At 47.9% G+C, this 15192-nt stretch overlaps 1 protein-coding gene across 1 annotated transcript in view; it reads left to right on the forward strand.

The window, feature by feature from the left end:
* Mylk (myosin light chain kinase) overlaps positions 1-15192 on the forward strand; it is a 253252-nt gene that overhangs the window by 132773 nt on the left and 105287 nt on the right. Inside the window, exons 8-11 of the mRNA XM_041673002.1 lie at positions 224-738; positions 1263-1469; positions 7742-7876; positions 11380-11532. Of these exons, the coding sequence (XP_041528936.1) occupies positions 224-738; positions 1263-1469; positions 7742-7876; positions 11380-11532 (1010 nt within the window). The remainder of the gene's footprint in view (positions 1-223; positions 739-1262; positions 1470-7741; positions 7877-11379; positions 11533-15192) is intronic.

The raw sequence follows: 15192 nt of genomic DNA on the forward strand, positions 1-15192 counted from the left end.
GTATCAATGCATAGGGCTATGGGTAGAAGCAAAGGACAGGGAGGGTCAAGGATGGCCCCTAAGCTCTGATGTGGGATGTGGAACAAGCTGTAATACTTCGCTTTAGCCTTCATCTGTGGGCTTTGTGATACTTGGCATCTGTACCATGGTGACATTTACAAGTAACCCTGTTGACCACCGTGTCCCTTTTCCCTCTCCCCTCCTGGCCCTCATCATTATACAGGTCATTTGTGAGAGGAGCCAAGACCCCTAGTCCAGACACCAGGAAGGAGGTGACCAATGGAATCTCCAAGGACCCAGAGACTGTGGCCGAAAGTAAGAACTGCTCAAGCCCCCAGAGGAGTGTCTCCGCAGCCTGGACCACAAACAGCCACCTGAAGTCCCCGCAGGAGCCCAAGCTGAAACTGTGTGAGGAGGCTCCCAGAAAGGCCCTGCAGTCCTCAGTCTTGCAGAAGACATCCAGCACAATCACCCTGCAGGCTACCAAAGTCCAGCCAGAAGCCAGAGTGCCAGGCCTCAGGGCCTTCTCTCCTTCAGGGGAAGAGAGGAAAAGCCTGGCTGTCCCTCAGCAAGCCATGCTCCCTAGCAGACAGTTTGGCCCGGGAGGCCCAATTGGGAAGCTTGTCACCAGGAACATCCCCCTAGAGAGCCACAGGGAGTCATCATTCCCCAGATTTGAGAGTCAGCCCCAAAGCCGAGAAGTCACCGAAGATCAGACAGTCAAGTTCGTCTGTGAGGGTGAGTAGAGAAGCTTTGGTGCTGGCTCCCAAAATGTAGCCCCTGGACGGCCACTCCCTTCCTTCAGCACATCAGTTTGCGCCTCTGTGTCTGTGCATCACCTTAAACTAGTCTCTTGGGATGTTACTTTTCTGGGTCTTCTCTTTAGGAAGTGCTCAGTCTCTAAAACCCTCAGAGTGGCCCATTACTCCTTATGGAATAGAGCATTGGTCCTGTGCTCTAACTTGGCATATCCATCACCACAAACACACTGCAAGCCCCTTCTTCTTTGTCCTTCTTTTCCTGTCCCTGTCTCCCCTGGAGAACTGGCTCATTACCCCCACCTGCTGTCCCCCACCTCAAGACCCTGTTTCTCACAGGACATTTACTCAGTGAGTGCAGGATCCCAGGAAAAGAGGCAAACTTGGAAGTAGGGAATCAGTTCCTGCGCAGCCTGAGTTCTTCCTCCTGTCAGTCTCTCCCCACCCCACCCTAGAAGCATGCAGTGCTCCCTGAGGGCACATGTTCCACGCATGGCCCTGTAGTTTCAGGGATACCAAAGCCTGAAGTGGCCTGGTTCCTGGAAGGCATCCCTGTGAGGAGACGAGAAGGCGGCATTGAGATTTATGAAGATGGGGCATCCCATTACCTCTGCCTGCGGAGAGCCCGGATGAGGGACAGTGGGCGATACAGCTGCACAGCATCCAATAGCCTTGGCCATGTGTCCTGCAGTTGGACCCTCCTGGTGGACCGTGAGTACATCTCAAGGTGGATTCTTGGTGTGGTGACTCTCATAGATCATTGCATGCCTCAGGCAGTTCAGGTCCTACAGCTCCACACCCTAGTTGGCAGCTGTCACCCTCACTTACAGGCCAAGGGAAAAGTCACTGCTCACACCCCCCATTCTTAATCAGATGGTCACCGCAGAGTCCCCTCAACACAGACATTCCCCGGTCCCTGCCAAGGCCAGTTTACAGCTATACTCTTTTAGGTTCCTCGGCTGTCAGAGCAGTGCCGTGACTCAGCTCTAACCACAGAGATAGAGCATTCACAGGCTTAATACACAGGCTTAAAGAACCAACAGGCCATGGGTGCCACGCCTTTATGCTTGTTTAGCGTCTGTTTATAGAAGCAATCTGTGTTCATTGTGCAGGATTTAAACCATATATTATCTTCTGGCTCCAAAATAAATATTTTAAAGCCTTTTAAACAAAATCAGCTTTGTGCTTGTCTGAGTCCTGCTCTCAATCCTAATTTACTCATGTAACGCAAACCTCTTTCTATATTGTTTAATACTTTTGAAGGCATGATGTTTAGTAGCCATTTGCTATTGTGAGAGTGGACATGGATAATTTTGGCATCTTCTCATTGTGCTGACTGTTTCTGTTGTTGTCGTTTTTCCACTGTTACAGAGAAGCCATGATGAATTGTCCTGGACAGGCAGCTCAGCTGTAGAGTGCGTGTGTAGCTTGCATGAGTTCTGGGTTTTGATCTCTGACCCCAGAACAAAGAAGAGGGAGGGAGGCAGTCAGTCAGTCTACGTTTCCATTTGGTTTTCTATAAAATTTCTCCCTTGGGCTGGTGAGAGGACTCAGTGGGAAAAGAAGCTTGTTGCCAAGGCTGATGACCTCAGTTCAATCCCTGGGACACACACTGTGGGAGGAGAGAAGCAACTCCCACCATTGTTCCCTGACTCCACATCCTTGCTATGCCCTGTGCATTATACATGCATACACATGCACACAGACATCCACACACACTAAGTAAATTTAATTTTTAAAATTTCCCTTTTAAATACATAATGCATGATTGTGGGCCCTAGGTCCATGTCAAACCATTGATAAATCTATTAAATGAAAACCCCAGGAGTACAATCACCAAGTAGAATACACCAAGTTGGGAGATCTATGGGACCAACAACCTTTGCCAGGTTATTTTAACAAGTGGATTATAAGGAAAGTAGAAAGCGGGGACAAAAGAAGAGAGGGAGGGAGAGAAACACAGAGACAAGGTACAAAATATTTAAATTAAGTTATAAATAATATCTATTGATAGTTTGTAGACTTAGTACAATTCTGACTGAAACAATATTTAAAAGTTTTTATGAGAGATCAGAAAAATGTAGACATTGACAAGATATTAGACACACGGCGCTATTTAAGGTTGTGATGAACGTCTCCATGTTTATTCTTAACTTATTCTCTAGTGAAGCGTATATGATTTCTTGTATTCGCCCTAAAAATACTTCACATTTGGGAAGCCTAGGCAAGAATGTTCAGAGAACAATATTGGTCTAGAAAAGTGGAAGTAAGTGACATCTGCACAGGGATTCACTACACTACTCTGTCTGCTTTTGGGTATGTCTGAAAGTCTCCCCAGGAAATAACTCAGTAGAAGAGGGTGTCAGGAGCCTCAGGAGCTAGATTTACATGCAGTGAGCCATCTGCCACAGGTACTGGGAACTGAACCTGGTCCTCTGGAAGAGCTGCCAGTGCTCCTGACTGCTGAGCCATCTCTCCAGCTCCTTTGCTTGCCTCTTTACTGAGATGTTACTGTGCTGGTGAATTTATTTACAAGGAACTGTGGGTAGTGATGTCGGGAGCTCTTGCTTTGTCAGTTGTTCCAGGCTCCACGTCTTGCTATGGGGTAGATGTGTGTCTTCAGGGCTACCAAAGGTGAGCGGGATGTCTGGAGAGCCTAGATTCTTCTCTGGTTTTGTCTGCTGTGAATATGTCTACATCTTAGAGGAAACATTTTTTTTTTAATTTCCATCTTGGGGTAGCTTGTTGCTTACCAGCTCCCTATCATTTTGTTGCTATTGTTGTTGGTTTGTGTGGTAGGCAATTTGTGACGTAATTCATGTAACATAAAAGTCACCCTTGGAAGTTTGGAATTCAACTGATTTTAACACATTCACAGAATTGTATGTCTATTGCCACCATCTAAATTTAGACAATTTCACCAAAACCGTACCATCATCCCTTGTTCCCTTGGCCCCAGCTCCAGCCCCAGTGCCCATTATCTATTTTCTGTATCTATGGATTTGTCTATTCTGAACATTTTGTATCAGTGGAATTATAACGTGTGAACGATTTCTTTATCTTAGAAGAATGTTTCCAAGTTTTGTCTTGGTTGAAGCCAGCACTTTATTACCTTTATAGCGGAATAAATAACATTCTATTGTCTGCATGAACTTGTTGTGTTTGTTTCGTCATCAGAAGATGTGTGTTCAGTGTGCTTCTGCTTTCTAGGCATTTTTTACTTTAATTTTTTTTTTGTTTTTTGTTTTTCGAGACAGGGTTTCTCTGTAGCTTTGGAGTCTGTCCTGGCACTAGCTCTGTAGACCAGGCTGGCCTAGAACTCCCAGAGATCCGCCTGCCTCTGCCTCCCGAGTGCTGGGATTAAAGGCGTGCGCCACCACCGCCCGGCTTTTACTTTAATTTTTAAAGATTTCTTACATGAGTTCACTGCATTTACACATTTATACTTCACCCTCTTCTGCTCCAACTCCTCCCGTGTACCCCATCACTCCTCTAATTCATGACATATTCTTTTATAATTATTACTGTGTACACACACATGCACACACACACACTTACTTAGTCCAGTTAGTATTACCTGTAGGCATATGTGTTTAAGGATGACTACTTAGGACTGAGAAATCGATCAGAAGGTTCTTGTCCAGAGGAAACTGTCTCTCCCTCCCTCAGCAGCCATTAGCTCTTCTAGGAATGGGGCTGTCTCTGACCCTTGTGTGCAAGGCTTTCTAATGCCTGTGGAATTGTTGAGTCATGACGTGATGCTGTGTTTCCCTTTGAGGAAGCAGCGGACCGTTTTCTACAGTAGCATCACCGTTTTGCTCCAGCAGCAATGCACAAGTGTTCCAGTTTCTCCACACACCAGCAGTTACCTTCCATATCTTACTTGTCTATAGCTGTCTCTCTGGGATTCTGACTTGCTTTCATCAAATGATTAACTCTGAGTATATGTCATGTGCTTTTTAGTTGTTTGTTGGTTGTGTGTGTGTGTGTGTGTGTGTGTTTTGCCAAAATCTAGTGAAACACCTTTGCCCATTTTTTTAATTGGGTCAATTTTTTGTTGTCGCAGAGTTTTAAGAGTTCTTTATATATTTGGGATACAAGTCCTTTATTAAACGTATGATCTTTAATGTTTCCTCCTATCCTGCAAAGTCTGGCTGTGTTAGCTTTCTGTCCTGTGATCAAATTCCTGACATAATTGACCTAAAGGGACAAAGGTTCTTTGGCTGACGGTCCATGGTCGACTAACTCCGCTGCTTTTGGTCCTGTGGTGACAAAGCCTACCAGGGAGTATGTGATGGAGGAGGCTCCCCACCTCATAGAAACCAGGGAGTAAAGCAAAAGATGACTGAGAAGAATTCCAATATCCCCCAAAAGGACACTCCCCAGTGGCTGAACTTCCTTCCACTAGACCCCACCTATAGGGTTCACCATAGCCCAGAATGCTGAGGACCCAACTCATGGGCACCTTGGGGACATCGGTAGCACCAGAATACTTACCATGTGTCCAACGTCATCTCCATTTCATCATCTTGATGACTGAAGTAACAGTTGCGTACGGATAAAGTTAAGGAAATGCCGTGGACCAGTGTGTCTTCCAGTCTTTGATGAGGGATTCTGCATGTGTTTAAGAAAATCTTCATTCTGGGGGCTGGAGAGATGGCTCAGTGGTTAAGAGCATTGCCTGCTCTTCCAAAGGTCATGAGTTCAATCCCCAGCAACCACATGATGGCTCACAACCATCTGTAATGAGGTCTGGTGCCCTCTTCTGGCCTGCAGACATACTACAGATAGACTATTGTATACATAATAAATAAATAAATATTTTTAAAAAAAAAAGAAAATCTTCATTCTACTGCTGAAAGTTCACAGCTCAACTTAGCCGTTATTCCCCGCTAGCACGGAGTCCCCAGACCAGTCAGAGATGAAAGCAGGGCCTCTCAGGTCTGACTTGAGCAGACACAGAGCTTTGTGTATGCTGAGAATATGTCGGGGTTTGATAGCCATGGGCCTTTTCCCAGTTTTCCCTCGTAAGTTTTTATTGGTCAGACTCTTACTAGTCCCCGCTGATATTGCCGCCTCAGTAGCAATGATGTTAAATAATTGCTTTTTCACAAATACCTTGGGGATAAAGTGGTTCACATAGACCAAGCTCTGAGTCAGGTCAAAGCAGACAGTGCTGGAGGTGGAGCCGAAGGAACTGCTGGAACCAGGCAGGGATGATGATTCTCTTGGGGCTGTGGTTCTCGGGAGCTCTGACCCCCTCTCAACTCCTGCCAAACAGTTCATTTTCACAAGTTCCATAGTTGCTTCTGGTTTTCAAAGCTGCCAAGAGCTGGGGTGAAGGGAATGAGAGGTGAAAGACCACAGAGCCTGCTGTCCTTCCCAAGATCCAGCTGAGCTCGGAGGGATGCAGTTTGGGTTTCTCACGCCTTGGTTAATATCCAGAGTTCTGGAAAGCTTAACCTAGAGTCTCTATGATGACATTTTCTCTGCTTTAACGGAGTAGATTACAAAGTTTTTTTTTTTTGTTTTTTTGTTTTTCTCTCCCCTTCTAGAAGTGCATTGCGTTCCCCTCTCTTCTTAAGGTAACCACTATCTTGCAACCTCTCCAGACTACAAATGTCCCATTCATTCTTGGCAAATACTTTACCAAGACGCAGTCTCTGCTGTGCATGTGATTTGGCATGCGCACCAGCCCTCACTATCCTATAACTGCAGAAGGGCTCTTTCCTTTACTCTCGCATCTCTTCAACCCCTCCATCCTCCGTAGAGAGCTTAGCCAGCATGGATGACTCTGCCTCTCCCCACCCCGTCTTTCCTCTTCCCCCATCTCTTCTCGGGAGCTCTTCCTGTACCCCTCTACTCTTTCACACTAAACTCCACTTCCTCCAAACAGAGTTTCCACACACAGCTTCCATTTGACAGAAGTGGCAAATGCTCTCTGTGAATGTTCTGCAGGCAAGGCTTGTGCCAAACGCCCTCCTTGCATTGGTTGCCTTATCAAAGATACCGTGTTTCTAATTCAAGTCGGTGGAACACAATCTTGTCAGTGACTCTGAACAGCATCTCTGTAGTGAGGGAGTCTGATGATGAGTCAGAGAAGGTGTGGATGGTCCCTTCCTCCATGTCGGGCCAGATCAGAAGCACCATTGCTGTCTTGTGTCTGCTCATGCACCGCCTACCATAAAGTCTAGAAAGTGTGGCTGTGAAATCAGAGTTGCCTGTGACTCCGCTACCATATCCAGGATGGTTTAGAAGGCATCATCTGTACCTGTTGCTCTTCATTAAGGTCCTCAAGTTTTAAAGTGTTTCTCAATCTACAGTGTGAAAGGCTTTGAACTTTGAAAGACACACAGGCGGTTCTCCGAGAGCAGAAAGTTCATCCACAGTGTGTGTACAGCATTGCCGTCAGTCACTTTGGACCTTTGACCTAGAACAGGGCCCAGGCCATACTGGGAAAATACATATGAATCTTTGCCATTTGATTTAGCCCTGAAAATGGGGGAAATGATTAATTAAAATCATTTTAAATGGAAATGCCCTACTATGTGTCCATAGTTTCTACAAATAAGGTATTAATTTGAAATGAGACCATGGGATCGATGGTGATATGTATAAAGAAGAGAACCTAGAATACAGAAAGATGAGAGAAGGCACTCCCAGGATGCTCAGGATAGCAACGTCAACAGTAGATGGGAGAGGCCTGTGTCACAAGGATGGAAGGCAGGCCCCTCTGTGTGTGTGCCCTAGCACTAGGGAGCTTTGTAACCCTGGAAGACACCCTGTCAGCTGTACTGAGTGGACTGCAGGTGTCTGATGTTTTTCCTCCCCAAGCATGGAGGTAGGCGAGGCATAGCCAGTAATTGAGGAAGCCCAGGGCCCAAGACAATAGGGTGTCTGCCTTACCAGGCTTGGGATAACTGGTCAACCACCAGGTGGATGAGCTATGTCTGAGAGGATCCTTGTGTTGTTTGCCTTCACAGGGTCAGACTTGGCACAGATGGCCCCTTCATTCTCCAGTGTCCTGAAGGACAGTGTTGTTGTCGAGGGCCAGGATTTTGTGCTGCGGTGCTCTGTACGAGGGACCCCAGTTCCCCGGATCACTTGGCTACTCAATGGTGAGTTCCCCCTGTTCCAGCTCCATTGACCTCCTGACTCGAGTTCTAGCTTCTCATTCTGAGCTATGTGTACCTCAGAAGCACAGAAGGAGAAGCTGTGGGAACTGGGTCTGCTACTTACTCACTGACCTAGCTCATCCAACCTGGCAAGGTGACTATTACAGATTCACTAAGTTCACCTATACAAAGTGGGTAATGAGATGCCTGCCCAAAGATACACATGCAATTTCAGTTTCTTTTCTTGTGATTAGACTCCTAAGAGATCATCCATAAGCATTTGTTGAGTCAATAAATGAACATGCAAATGAATAACCTGGTAAACCACATCAGAACTTGGCCAAAGAATTTGATCTTCTATTGGGTGGTAGGCGGATCCGGGATGAAAACTAGCAATTCTATGATGCTAATTATAATTCCATAATTAAGGAAGGCTATTTGACTTTTGTTTTGTTTTGTTTTCAAGACCCCATCAGTATGGGCAGAGCTAAGAAAGGATCAACGAGTATTTCCTCCAGAGAGGCAGTCTGTAAGTCCTTTCAGGTTTTTAGGGCATACTCCTCTACAACTGTTCAACTACATGTTGCAGCATAGAAACAACAGACAGTGTGCATAAGGTTTGTGAGCACTGAAATAAGAAGCTCATGCAATTTCCCCGTGTCATGAAATTTTATTCTTTTTTATTTAAACACACACACAGAGATAGTACTTAAATAGTGTTCTTAGTTTGCCAGATGTATAAAACCGAATCGCATAGGAGAAGTTTTTAGAAACTGAACAGTGGCTAACAGAAACTCTTCTCTTCTACTTCTACTGCAGAAGTAGGGGAGGGTTGCTGGAACAGTATCTCTGGACATGACAGGACCGCTCCATTCTTGAACTCTCAGAGTCCATGGTTGCCTACATAAGATCTGTACATGCTCTGTACCCAAGAATAGACGAACAGCAAAGATTGGACTTGATGGGTTTGTCAAACAAAACAAAACAAAAAGAACACAAAGTTGTGGGTTGGGACGAGAATGGAACTGGTAGGAGTGAGGGGGAGGAGCTGGGAAGACTATGGCCAAAGTACATTGTATGAAATTCTCAAAGAATTAATATATAATATACATAAGTACACCTTATAATTAATACATATTACTATATACTATTGTATCTGTCAATGCAATATATTACAATAAAATTGTAGCAATTGTGTTATATTCTAAATAATTAATATAGCACATTAATTATTATATTAGGTATATCAGGTTGCAGGTGGGGTTTGGAGCATGGGTTCAGGTGGTTTGCTATTAGCTGTGCCGACTGAATGCGGGGTAGGTCTTGACTTTCCACACTTTTCCCACTAGAGGGCAATCGTGCTTAAATTCACCTTCCTTGGCTGCTAACTAGTCCGACCAGCCCTCCAAATTGAGAGTTTCTTAGTTCTCAGTCATGATGTATTCTGAGCCAGCAGCTTCTTTCTGGTGCTCCATCCCTGCTTGTGGGACCCAAAGGAGTCAGGAATTCTACATCAGTAAAAGACAAGCTCTTACAGTGCTTGTCACGAATGTTGGGGCAGAGGAGACAGGCTGAGGACAGTCAGGGAGCATGCTGGTGACCTCAGATTCTAGGGGTATCATTATTGCTTTTTTTTTTTTTTGATACTCGAGCTATTTTTTTTAAAGGAAACAAACTATCTTTTTAAATTTTACATACCAATCCCAGTTCCCACTCCCTCTCCTCCTCCCATTCCCTCTACCTATCCCCCACCCCCATCTACTCCTCAGAGAGGGTAAGGCACATTGCTTTGGGGGAAGGTACAAGGCCCTCCCTACTATATCTATGCTGTGCAAGGTATCCATCCAAAGAGAATAGGTTCCAAAAAGCAAGTACATGCATTAGTGATAAATCCTGGTGCCACTGCCAGTATCCCTGCACTCTGGCCCAGCCATGCAACTGTCAACCACATTCAGAGGGACTAGTTTGGACCTATGTTGGTTCCTTCCCTGTCCGACTGGTGTTGGTGAGCTCCCATTAGCTCAGCTAGACTGTTTCAGTGGGTGTACCCATCATGGTCTTGACCTCTTTGCTCATATTCTCACTCCTCCCACTCTTCAACTGGACTTTGGGAGCTCAGTCCAGTGCTCCGATGCAGGTCTCTGCCTCTGTTTCCATTAGTTTCTGGATGAAGGTTCTATGGTGATATTTAAGATAGTCATCAGTCTGACTACAGGGCAAGGCCAGTTCATGCACCCTCTCCACTATTGCTTAGGGTCTTAGCTGGGGTCATCCTGTGGATTCCTGGGAATTTCTCTAGTGCCAGGTTTCTTACTAGCCCCATAATGGCTCCCTCAATCAAAATATCTCTTTTTTTTTTTTTGCTCTCATCTCTGTCCTTCCTCCATCTCAACTATCCCATTCCCTCAAGTTCTCCTCCCTCCCTCTCCCACCGTCTTCCCCTTCTGCCCTCCCTATCCCCCCACCCCCATGCTCCCAGTTTTGTCAGGCGATCTTGTCTGTTTCTGGGGGTGTCACTGTTACAAAAAGAAGAACAAAGGATATTCAGTCCTTCCAATGGCGGTCTCAGCCCCTGCCTTCCTTCTGTCCATCCTCTCAGACCTTTTCTGGAGTGCAATGGATTGGGAAAGTTCTCTTTCCTCCCTCTTGCTCGGCAGTCTCTGCAAAACTGTCCTGGAGACATGAAGTGTTGTTATGTGCAGAAGAACACATTGCTCTGTGGGGAGGGCTGTTTCTTCCTAAACTGCCTGCCTCCCTTCCCTCCTCACCCTTAGTTTTATGAAGTGCAAAGTAGGACTGGGGGACGTAAGTGAACAAAGTGACAGTTGCTGCCTGTATAGCAGATTGAACGCATTCCTTTAGAGGCCAGACTCTTCAGTAGTAAGACTGACTGCTTCCCTAGAAATAAAGCTTCCATTATGGGATGATGCAATTTTCGAGCATGCAGGAGTAAGGATGGTGCTGATGCTAACTGCTTACAACCCGATGCCTGTTTAGACCTGCATATAAACAGGGTTTCTTCTAGGACCACTCATTCTCATTCTGCATGTTTATCTTTTCCTTGGATGCTAAAGTGTAGTTTATTGCGCAGAGGAAATGAACATATTGCAACATTAGGGTGGGGCTGCAGCGTTGCTCTCTGATCAATATCTCTAATGGGAAATGGAATCTCTATTTCTGGAGACGTCTCAAAAGAGCTGGGGACCACATGTTCAGACCGAGTGAGGTCTACTCTGCCTGAGTCTGGGCTGTGGACCAAAAGGCCCTGCGGAATTCTTTCCAGGTGTGTGGAATGGAGGTTATCCCAAAATGCCAGCTGTCTGTCATTGCCCTCCTGCATGCCAAATTCTTCCAGAGTGACTCTACCCAGTCTTTCCAGGTCCGGTCTTATCCTCCATGGATTTGGGCCAGCTCCAGTGCCATGACAGTGTCCCTGCTGGGGTCAGGGCTGGTGTCCCACCACCAGGTGCTCCCTGGCCTGAGCCCTTCTGTGCTTCCCTCTGCAGGGCAGCCCATCAAGTTTGCTCACTCCGTCTGTGAGGCTGGCATGGCTGAGCTCCACATCCAGGATGCCCTGCCAGAGGACCGTGGCACCTACACCTGCCTGGCTGAGAACGCCTTGGGGCAAGTGTCCTGCAGCGCCAGGGTCACCGTCCAAGGTAGGATCCTTCAATCATTTCCCCCTTCAGCTCTGGCTGTCTGCTTTGAAGGGAGAGTGCTTTTATAGACCATAGGATGACTGGCCCAAAGCCAAGAAGCAGATGTGTAAATGGAATTGTGGTTGCTAGCAGGCAGCTACGGAAGCAGAGAGGATGCTGGAACATCTAGGGACAAAGGAAAGTCCCGAGCATCGCCATGAAGTGGTACAGCTGATATCCCCGCTCTAGGGAGGGTGAGGCAGGATGATCCTGAGTTCCAGGCCAACCTGAGATACATAGAAACCGAGACCCTGTCTCTAAGGAAGAAAGGGAATGGAGAAAGGAGAGAAGGAAAGATCCTGACCATGAAGGCAGGCAGATGGAAGACAGAGTCTCTAGCAAGCCACAGTAACAGGAGTCTGTCTCCCATCCCTTGACCCCACTGGGCCATGGACACACACCAGGGAAAGAGACAAGGGCTTCCCTGACTTCAGAAGTCCTCAGTCTAGAATAAGAAAACCACCTGCCCCGCAAGACTTGAGGAGGGTACTCACAGGTCATTAGCATGCAGCCGCCTCACAAACCCCTTTATGTTCTGAGGTGCTGGTGATGAAGCAGGCCCTGAGACTTCCGGAAGAGCTGAAGGGTCTCCTTCGCCCCTCCCCCATCCCTAGGCTGGTGTTTTCATTCATCACTAGCCTGGTGGCAAGTAATCTGATTGTCACAGTCATCCATTGATCAGCCCAGCACTTAGTCTGTGGGAATCGCCATGAATCACAGTCTTGGGACTGACCCTGGGCTGTGGGTATGCATGGTGGCTGTTTCCAGGAAGGCGGGATGCTTCTCGGGTCCATGACCCTGATTCCTGCCTTCCTTGGCCCGTGTCCCAAGCTCCTGAGAGTGACAGGGTCCTCTGGGTGCTTAAACGGGGTAGAGTATGCCAGCCTTCCCTACCAGCCAAGCAGAAAACCATACCTCATCTTTTTTCATTCCCCCCAATGTTCAGGCCTCTTAGTATAGTCCCCTTGTAGTGCGAACAGCATGTTCTGAAAGGTTGTAGAAGTTGTTATCACAGAAAAGAGCACAAAATGCCTTCTGCCTTCTCTAGCTCCTCAGCCATACCTCACAGAGGCCCCTGGGGCTCAGGGCAGAGTTGTCCCTGTCTTCTACAGAAGGGTCCAGTGGCCTCCACATCAGTGGCGCTTGGTAGTACCCCAGGATAGTAGGTGAAGCTAGCTTCTAAGCCCAGGCCCTGGGACCGAGGCCCGGTCACCACAGAGCTGCCCTTTCTCAGAGTACACCGCCCCTGCCCAAAGGGAAAGGCTAGCCACAGAGGGAAGGGCACTGTCCTTCCCTAGGTCTAAGGGAGCTGTCGCTAACAGAGAATGTGGTAACTGTCTGCCCTGTGCAGCCATCTGCCAGGAGGGACTTGGATTTCTCTGAAGAAATGCCTCTGTGTGGAGTCATTTGTGAACCAGCCTGCCCCTTTCTTCCAGGAAGCCTTCCACACTGGGGTCAGAGCTGGTGGTAGCCCATGATCCTCTCTGGTACACATATATAACAACTTATCTCATGGCATGGCTACTGCGGGCCTCGGGGGGCAGTGGTGTGAGATTTCCAAGGAAGCCCAGAAGTTCATACCCTGGTCTCAGAGGCCCAGGGCAGCAGCGTTCACATCTTCCCAGAGGCCGGTCCCATCTGTACTGGGCGGGAAAGTATGAATGGCATAGGGTGGGCCAGTTTACCCAGTCTTGAGTCTGAGGCGGCCTCGCCAGCTTCCTCTGGTAGTCAGCTAATCCAGCATCTGTCTTCAGTTGCTTGGGTTTCAACTGTATTAGAGACTCAGCTAAGCTAACATTCTCTGTGGGTAGTGGGGGTCTTCAGATGAAGACAGAGGAACTCCGAGACAGTCCCCTGACTCCTGGGTGCTGGGAAGGCTGGGGAAGGCTGAGGGCGGCCCCTCTCAGTACGCTTAGAGGCAGATGGGGACGGCTGCAGCATGGCCCCACCAGGCCCTCCGGATCTGCTGTCGGCAGCCTGGTGAGTGAGTGCCCTCCCGGGTGGGGGATGTGCTGACCTTTACAAGCCAGACTGAGGCTCAGAACCATAAATGGGAAACAAGACTGAGACACAACCACGCTCGGGTCCAATACAAGATTCCCCTGCACAGGGCTGGCAGAGTAAACCTGGCACAATGACATTCCTGGCACCCTGCCCCAAGGTGCTTTGGAGGTTCCAGGCTGTATCAGGCACCATCCCCAGCTTTGGAGTTATTCGGACTTTCTCGGCAGCTCCTCTGGCTCCAGGCTCCTGGGAGATGTTCAGGGACTTGTTCCATGGTGCCTCAACTGCCGATCCATCCTTCCATGTAGCTCCCCAGGCCTGGTTCTGTCGCTCTCGGTGTGGCATTGCAGAAAGTGCAGATACAAAGCCAACTGCCTGGCCTGAATTCCATTCACCATTTCCTCATCCTGCCACCTCAGTGTGAGCTCTCCAGGCATCACCTTCCTCTGTGACATGGGGGGGGGGGGGGGGGGCACTGTAGTCACAGGACTGTGAGGATTAAATGAATTGTTGTCACCAGACTGTTGAATGCCCCATACGTGCTGTTATGATAGGTGCTCAAACTTTAAACAAGAAGTGTTATCCCAGGAGGTGATTTTACCCAAGAATTAACTTGCAGCAGTAGAGTATTATCTGCCTGCTGGGTGAAGGGCAAGGTTTGCCTGGGCTACACAGCCCGACTTAGAGCCAGCCATGGGCTCCTGTGCTGCATCTCAAGGCTGTGACCACAAGGTGGCACAATGCAGCAACGCATTGCCCTCCACTTGCCATTTTTCCGGAGCTCTGTCCGTGAGATTCTAGCAGATTCTATGTTGAAGGGCAGACCTGGGAACTCTTTCTCACCTCCTCATCCTTTGCAACCTTTCAGGGCACTGGCCCAGCACCCTGAGTTGTTCTGCAGCTACTCTACTTGTCCTGAAGCCTATCTAACTAGCCTAGACAGATGTCACTTTCTCCCAGAAGCCTTCCCTGCTCACCTCAGAATAAGCCCTGCTCTCACCACATATCCCTTGTCCCATTTACTTACCAAAAGTCTTTGCTGAGTATTTGCGTTCAGCTGGTCTGGGGACACTGTAAAGCACAGGTCTACTTTTGTCCTCTGATGGCGGCGGCAGTCAAGATGTGGCTGACTTTACCTGCTGATGCATACTTTAATGAACGCGAATAGAGGTCTGGAGCTGTTGCTCAGATGTGGAGAACATTTACACCTCCCCTGTATTCCCACACTGGAGCCCCAGCACCACACATAGACTGCTTTATTTACAAAAGTGAACGGAGAACGAGATTAGACAGAGGCAGATGGAGTGGTGTTCTAGGCAGGCGGCCGGCAACGCGGCAAGCACAGAGACCCTGAGGTGGGAGCAAGGCCAGCCTAGTCAAGATGGCCATTGTGGCTGGAGTCAAGGGAGCATTTAGCAGAGTAGCCGAACATAATGGGGACAGTGAGGGGCAGGGATATATCATGCAGGGCCTCAGCTTTCAGAGTAGCAGAACACAAAATGGGTGGGGTGAGAGGTGGGGTTATATCATGCAGGACCTCGAAGTTGAGGAACATTTTCTCTAATTGCCTTTTGTAAGTGTCTGCAGCCTTCTTTCAGGGAAGCCATCATCCTCCTG

This window comes from Microtus oregoni, unplaced genomic scaffold (assembly GCF_018167655.1).
Source record: "Microtus oregoni isolate MIOR12 unplaced genomic scaffold, Mior012 000023F_ref0000262, whole genome shotgun sequence".
Lineage (NCBI taxonomy): Eukaryota > Metazoa > Chordata > Mammalia > Rodentia > Cricetidae > Microtus > Microtus oregoni.